We start from the raw sequence: 7,872 nt of genomic DNA, 5'->3' as shown, positions 1-7,872 counted from the left end.
GAACCCCCCTTTTGGGCAGTGAAAAGAGACTTTGCTGATTGACCAACATACATTTTAATTTATTTTGTTTTTCCATAATGGACAACAGATTTTCATTGGATACTGGATGAGCAGCTTGTTGATTAGACAAAGATGGAATTGGTCTAAAAGTGTCAGAAGGCCCCATAAGAGCGGGTGCAGGCCTTTTCCTTTTCATATTCTGCTGCACTGTTTTTACTTGAAGCTCTGCATTCCCAGTGATCGCATTACCTTTTGTAAGCGTCTGTGGAACAAAAGTCTCTGCATCCACAATAAGGATTTCAAGCCTGTTTCCTTTCGTTTTAAAATATGATTCTATTCCATTAGATTTCCACAAAGCAACGATCCACATTGTGGAACCAGTTCTCAGCACATTCACTTTTGCAACAGTTGCAGCTATATCTGCTTCAAGCTGAAGTTGTTCTTTCTTTCTCCACACCTGCTCCTCCTGTTCTTAAAGAGAGTGTTTTTCTTTAAGTATATGTTGCTGTGCGAGCAAAGCAGCCATTTCAGCTTCTGCCCTGAGATGTGCAGATGAAGTAGATGATACTCTTGAGCTCGACCTACTGCCTTGATTTGACACAATACGTCATCCTGAACATCATTCTGGGGATTAAGACATAATTGAGGTTCTTTTCCCAATGTGCTCTTGCACCTCCACTTCTCCTCCCAGTGAAGTTTCCAGGCCATCATCTGACTATGCTTTGTCAGATGATGGCCTGCCTGAATGTTTTTCAGTTTCAGCAATCCATATCTTGACATCCTCCATAAACTCTTTATTGTATTTAGCAATGCTTGAGAACCATATATTTTGTGTATCTTTCTCGTTAAATGAGATTAAAGAAAACAGAGACTCATGCAATGCACTGGCATCCTTAAACAAGTGTGTTAACTAATCAAACTGTGATTTAACTTGTGAATAACTTTTATCATCTTTCATTAGCTCTTTAAGAGACATAATCACACTTTTCATTTTGTTTACATGCTTTTTCCGATCTGCTTGGGTGGTTTCAATTTTATTTGCAAAAGCTTTCTCAGTGAGAACAATTAATCTTTTATCCTTTTCAGGTTTTCCAACAACAGATGCAGCTTGCGTACCACTCATTTTAAGCATTCAACATACCACTGTCGCCTTCTCTTTCTCTGTCAGACAAGTCGTTTTTGTGGGTGTAGTGGCGGCGGTGGATGGGCTCGCGACGGCGTTAGAGTCGCCGAGCAGCTGAATAGGGGAATGATGTTGACGCGCCCGCTGTTAAAACGTAAGTCAAAATTCCAATTTAAAACTCATTTATTTGTTATCAAAAATCATTAAAATCCATGGAAAAACGGTGATCAGACATTCCAGACTTGAGCGGTCAGCAAAAGTCGTCTTCCCCCATCACCCGCTCATTCAGAAAGATTCCCTCGGGTGGAGAACAGGTGACATAGTAATCACTACTACTATTACCGACACCACGTGACCCAAAGTTACGCCTATCCAAAACACCAGGGATTGTGGGTTCAAGTCCCATCTGGGGTGGAAAGTTATTTTCTTTCTTTTCTTGTCCCCAAACTAAAAATCTCTTGTTTACCAATTATCTTAGTTGTTCCTGCAGCTTGTCTCGAAGTGTTTTCACGTGTACGTATTGTTCCCTTTTTTTCGGCTCCTGGCCGCAGCCAATCAGGAAACTCTGAGCTCGCGTGACTTGGACTTTCCCTGCGTAGAAAACGCAGATTTCCTCTTTACTTCTGCCACTTCTGCTCGAACCATTTCTATGTCCCACAGCAGTTTTAGTTTTTAGCTCCATTCTCGCAGACATGTCTTCGCTAAATTGGTTACATGTCTGTCTTTTGTTCAGCGTTGCTGCGACCTTCGGCTCTGCTGACAGTAAGTAGGACGAGTCCATGAGAAGTCACGGGTGATTGTTTAAGGATCTGTTGGTTTCATTCCTTCATGAATGAAGTGGTGGTTTATTTCCAGCGTCCGTGCTGCTTGTATGAATGTGCTGTACAGATGATTTTTGTCAGCGTTGAGTTTTAAGTTGTTTTGGAGACTGAGTGAAGTGTTTCATGCAGTGTGATCCCTAACCTGACATTTAACTTTCCTGGCATTTAACTTTCATTTTTGTTTGCATCCATTAATTCATCACAGCAAATATAGAAAAAAAATCCCTAAGTAAAGGAGCTGGGATCTGTGCCTTCCTTTTTGTTTATATTTTCATTATGTTGATGTGTTCTCAGAGCTGACAGCAGCCACTGTGTACTGGGACCCCGATCACAAGCTTGTCAAGCTAAAGGAAGGGGTGATGGAGGTCGAGGGGGATGCTTACGGGTTCCTGAATAACACCCTATCCAGTACAGGCTGGAGCGTCCTGGAGATCCGAGCAGGGTATGGAAAAACTCCTGAAACGGATGAGATCACTTTCTTCCTGGCTGGCTACCTCGAAGGTTTCCTGACCGCCCAGTAAGTGCTGTCAAGTCTCATTATAACCTTATGTATTTTACTCTATAGGCTATGGGCATTTTGTATTCATTCTTATACTTGTACTCATTCTTCCTCCTCCCGAGGCAGATGATGGACCACTACACCAACATGTACCCGCAGCTGATCACCGAACCAAAGATGCTCGACCCAGTTAAGAAATTTATGGAGTGAGTCTGTTCCCTTTTCCTTTTAGAGTTACAACCCGAGCAGCAGAAATGTCACATCTACTTCACAATCTGTCATCTTTCATATCCTCTTCTGAAAAAAAGTTCAACCAAACATTTAAGCACTCTCAGCGTTGGCATTCAGCCACTCTTGACCACAACAGAGCTTACAGAAGTTCACCCCTGACACTCATAATGTTGCAGAATAAAGAACAGTTTTGATCATGTTTTTCTGCTGATGCAGTATTACGGTGGGGGTTTTGTACAGTAGCAGTTATCTGTTTAGTTAAATGTCAGTCTAATATGATTCTTGTATATTCAGGAAGCAGGACTCATGGGTCAGACAGCAGGTGAAAGGGAACAAGAGCTCCGATCCTCTGTGGAAACACGCCAGCTTCATCATGGCTCAGCTGGACGGACTGCAGGCAGGAGTGGCAGCGTGGGCCAAGAAGCAAGGGAAGAAGGTAGGATAACCATGTGACCAAAAACAAGAACAGTGAAAAATTACTAACAAATAAATCTGCACTCTGAAATGCAGAAGCATCAACCAACAGTTTCATATCAGGTTTCACAGCCTTAAGTCATGTTAAATATAAAAAGTAGAAGTAATAGTACTTAAGAATATTTTTATAAATATGCTATAGAGCCAATAGTGTTACATTAATGGCAGTAAAAGTAATACTACATACCAGCAGTTACTAATTCAAATAATTATTTTATTTGCTTAATGGATCGACTTTTGTTTGCTGTAAGATGTGAGAGGACTTTTTATGTTTTCTTTTCTCATAATTAATTATTTTGTAGCTTTTATTCTGTATGTTTTTGGGGTTTTTGATAAATGGCCGTCTCACATCAGGGGCAGCAGCAGTGTTTGTTTGCATTTGCTGACCAGCTGTTTATCTGTTGTCCTTCCCAAAGCCGCTGACGCTGTTTGACGTCCAGTTCCTGAACTCTGTGGGAGACCTGCTGGATCTGATCCCAGCCCTGGTCCCCAGCTCCTACCCTTCACTCAGAGACTTCAAACTTCCAGGGATGGGCCACTGCTCTGCACTCATCAAGGTCAGAGGTCAAAACACAAGTTAATCACAGACTGTATATAAAAGATGGATATAGAGACCAAAAGTGACGCTAGCGATGCCTAAAATCAACTCACTCTTTCTTCTGGTTGCAAAAGGTAGTCTGACTTTGAAGAAGCATCTGATCTATGAACTCAGTAAACATCTTACTGTTCAATTCCTCCTCTCAGCTGCTGGTTTCAAGTCTTGGTGAATACATCAAAATGTTCAGTTTCTGCAACATAAAACGAGCAGTTGATAAGTTCACTTTATGACGATGTGGTGTCTCCTCTTGCTCATCAAGTTTGAGGGGGGGAAAAATATGGCACCAAATAAAATGCCAAACCCGAGGATCTAAAACACAAGTCTGTGTACTGCTTACAGTGGCCATCTTTTATATACAGTCTGCGATCCTGATCAGGCTCTTATTCTTATTAGATATTATAAAAAATACACATAACACAAAAAGCAGCTGATGTATATGAGTAGTTCCTCAAATTTTCTTCACAGCAAATTAGTAATGCTTCACTGACATCAGCTGTAACCTGATTTTCATAGGTGTGCAAAATAAGAAGAACAAGAAACTACCAGTGAAGAGCGAATTTCCTGTGTAATCGAATGTGCTGGTGCATTAGTGCAGTAACGCATTATCCATCTTTATTTAATATTTAAAGAAACTAAGTTTAATTTTCAGTGTCATAATTAAATCAGGGGACAGTTTTGTACACAGAGGTGCATATTCTAAAATCTGTAACTTCAAAGTGTTTTTTGCACGGCAGCTTTAACAAATGTATGTTTGTGCTAAATAACAGCCCAAATTTAAAAGTCCTATAACGTCACCTGTCCTGACTTTTGTTCTGTCTGTTTTGTGGCTTTTGTTGAAGGGACATTCTTGAATTTAAGTTAATTATCTAACTAAACCAATGCTATTATGCTGATTAAGCTACATAACTGTTGGACATGACGCAGGATTGTCTCATTACTGATTTCTGTCATCATCTTTAGATGCTGCCGGGGTACGAGAACCTCCTGTTCGCTCATTCCAGCTGGTACACGTACGCTGCTACGATGCGGATTTACAAACACTGGGACTTTTACATCAGCGAGCCCCATACAGCCACTGGAAAACTATCCTTTAGCAGCTACCCTGGTATATAAGAAAGCAAGAGCATCAGTGAAATTTTTTTACAATCTTTTAAAACGATGTCCTATCCAAGACAGGCAGCATTACAATCAGTAACTGCACAGACTAGTACAACACAGATGAAAATACACAGCAAAAACACACTAAAACTATAAGAATGTAAAAGCGATGGAGTAAAATACAAACAAAACCAACATTTATGAACTGCTGAAACAAACATAAATAAAAGTAAAAGTCACTGAGTTTATTGAATAGTACTGTGCTGTTAATATTCATGCAGTACATTTGTAGTAGCTGCCTCCAGGTCAGTTAAAGACGCCTTAAATGAAGTGCGCTTAAGTTTTAGATTTTTGCTGATGATTCCACTTCGTAATTCAGTCAGTGTCAGCCATCTCCAGAAGGCCAACCATTCATTCTGCTGTCTCTGTATAACAATTTTGGTTATCTCGCCCTCTTCACACATGGCACACATGCAAAAAGAACATCATTATGGAAGAAGATCATCCATAAAGCTCATGTTTGTAATGTGGCTTGTTTGTGGCTTCAGGGTTCCTGGTGTCGCTGGATGACTTCTACCTCTTGGGAAGTGGTCTGATGATGACGCAGACGACCAACAATGTCTTCAACTCCTCCCTTTTTGACACAATCACCCCAAATAGCCTACTGGCCTGGCAGAGGGTCAGGCTGGCTCACAGTTTGGCAAAAACCGGAGAAGAATGGGCCAAAACCTTTTCCATGTATAACTCTGGTGAGCATGTCTGCCTTATGTACATGGATCTTTATACACGAAGCACAGAAACTGTGCTGTGTTTTGATAGAAAAAGCTAACTCATGCTCAGGTCTCTTTATTAAACTTTTTTCTCTTCCATAAATCCACCTGTAACTCTTGCAGGAACCTACAACAATCAGTACATGGTGTTGGACAGAAGCAAAGTGAAGCTGGGCCACAGTCTCGACGACGGTGCGCTGACTGTGGTGGAGCAGATCCCCAGCTTGGTGGAGTACTCGGACCAGACACAGACTCTGCGCAGAGGCAGCTAATCATTTTCTACATTCAATTGTATTTTGTATTTTATTTCATTTTTAGACTTTTCTGTGATTTTGTCACCACATCCATTTCTTACAGGTTATTGGCCGTCCTACAACATTCCTTTCCATCGGAAGATCTACACAATGAGTGGTTACGTAGACATGTGGGAGCAGTACGGAGAGGACTTCTCCTATGACCTCTGTCCCAGAGCCAAGATCTTTCGCCGTGACCAGTGTGGCGTTAAGGACCTGGAATCCTTGAAGCACATCATGAGATTCAATGGTGTGTGGCTCCATCTCAGCTTCTTAGTTTTAGCTCATTCTGCTGACTCTTTGTATGTTGCTGTTTCATAAGCTAGATTTTTGGCTGCAGTACACTTCATTAGTTACATCTTGTTAGAGGCACACATTCAACAAGCTGCTGGATTCAAATCACATCTAGCAGTTTGAGATGATCTGAGCTTTGCGATGTGGTCCGTTGTCCTGCTGGAAGCAGCCATTAGAAGATTGGTAGAACATGGTCATAACAGTCATAACAATGCTGAAGTGGATTTGGGATTTAAATGATGCTCAGTTTGAACTTTAGCAGGTTGTCTTCACCATGTCTATGTGCATAAATCCACTGTGTTACTGCTGTTTTACTGTCTGATTAGATATTTGCATTAACAAGTAGTTGAACAACTGTACCTAATTAAGTGGCCTTTTCCTAGCTATTCTGATAGCTGTAGCTTGAGCTGATATAGTTTTATACATTTCTTTTAGGTACCTCTTCTGTTCAGACTTGTTGCACATCTGTTTAAACCAAAGATGCACAGGTAGAGCATTTCTTCCCAACCAGGACCACGAGTGTCCCAGGGTTTCTTCTGCAGTAGCCAGTGTGATAGCTGAACTGTGACACAGAATTAGGCTTAGTTGGATCTCTGTTTAATTTTTGAAATCGTTTCATTTCTTTTTCCAGTAGCCACCCATTTACATTCACAAGCATGATATTTTTGGTTTGCTTGTTTTCAGACTACAAGAAGGATCCATACTCAAAGGGTGACCCCTGCAAGTCCATCTGTTGCCGTAATGACCTGCAAAGAAAGAGGCCTTCACCAGGAGGCTGCTATGACACTAAGGTATTCCCAGAGCACCACAATAGCCTTTTCATCAGTAGCAGTCATGCAGGTTTCATGAATTCAGATGCTTTTAAGCTCTACCCAGCTTTCTTCTTGTTGGCGTCTTTTTCCTTGTGCAGGTGACAGATTTCCACTTGGCTGGGGATTTCCGTGCGGAGGCGGTGAACGGGCCGACAACACAGGATGGACTCCTGCCGTTCTTTTGGGACAAATTCGGCAGCATTAGCCACCAGGGCCTGCCACAGTATTACAACTTCACCTTTATCAAGATGCAGCCCATTCTTTTTGATCCATGAGCATCAGTGTGTGACTGTGTGCGCGTGACAGAGATTCTTTCAGGGTAATGGAGGTCCACGCCCATCAGTACAACCCAGTGAGTTTCTGGGAGGCGGGTTTTATCTGTCCTTTCAATGTCCATCCAGCAGATTATTTTTTTTCTGCATGTTTGCTATTGCATCCATGAGTAGATCTCCTTTCTTCTCAGCTGTCACTTTTTTTTTTTTTTTTTTTTTTTTTATATATATAGGATTTCATTCAGCACTGGTAAACACAGATTTCCGATCTATTTCTAAACACATTTTTTTTCCCAGGGTGTCCTGTGTGCAGCCATTGGTGCCTTTGACGCTCACAGTAGCTTTATGATATGATAAAATACCAAATCACAAAATCAGCAGATGTGCCACCTTAAAGTAAAATCTTTATTTTTGATGCTTGAATGTCTTCATATATACAAACACTATTACTGCAGGAGTAGAGGAAACAATCAGTGCAATGCCGTACTCAGGAGCTGATCATCTCTTGTGATCTGATTTTGTGTTTGCTGCTTTTTTTATTGTGCTGTGCAAAATTAAAAACCTCTTTTTGTATTTTTGTGTTTCTT

The 7,872-nt window shown here is 41.1% G+C and overlaps 1 protein-coding gene across 1 annotated transcript; it reads left to right on the top strand.

Annotated features, from left to right (window-relative positions):
• Positions 1 to 1,527: 1,527 nt before the first annotated feature.
• Positions 1,528 to 7,858, top strand: LOC146388984 (lysosomal leucine aminopeptidase-like). The gene is made up of 11 exons (XM_084926589.1): positions 1,528 to 1,885; positions 2,239 to 2,461; positions 2,566 to 2,649; positions 2,969 to 3,110; positions 3,565 to 3,705; positions 4,707 to 4,851; positions 5,393 to 5,593; positions 5,738 to 5,878; positions 5,972 to 6,157; positions 6,886 to 6,992; positions 7,112 to 7,858. The coding sequence occupies exons 1-11, from the start codon at positions 1,816 to 1,818 to the stop codon at positions 7,286 to 7,288; spliced, it is 1,617 nt and encodes a 538-aa protein (XP_084782715.1). The 5' UTR covers positions 1,528 to 1,815; the 3' UTR covers positions 7,289 to 7,858.
• Positions 7,859 to 7,872: the final 14 nt, after the last annotated feature.

The sequence above is a fragment of the Perissodus microlepis genome, chromosome 4, assembly GCF_051167445.1.
Source record: "Perissodus microlepis isolate ML-2025 ecotype Zambia chromosome 4, ASM5116744v1, whole genome shotgun sequence".
NCBI lineage: Eukaryota > Metazoa > Chordata > Actinopteri > Cichliformes > Cichlidae > Perissodus > Perissodus microlepis.
The sequence above is the reverse complement of the archived record's forward strand: the minus strand, read 5'-3'. Positions and strand labels throughout refer to the sequence as shown.

Coding starts and splice junctions, on each gene's coding strand:
- LOC146388984 (XM_084926589.1), top strand. CDS start 1,816: ATGTCTTCGCTAAATTGGTTACATGTCTGTCTTTTGTTCAGCGTTGCT. Junction 3,111..3,564: donor CCAAGAAGCAAGGGAAGAAG/GTAGGATAACCA, acceptor TCCTTCCCAAAG/CCGCTGACGCTGTTTGACGT. Junction 6,158..6,885: donor GCACATCATGAGATTCAATG/GTGTGTGGCTCC, acceptor GCTTGTTTTCAG/ACTACAAGAAGGATCCATAC.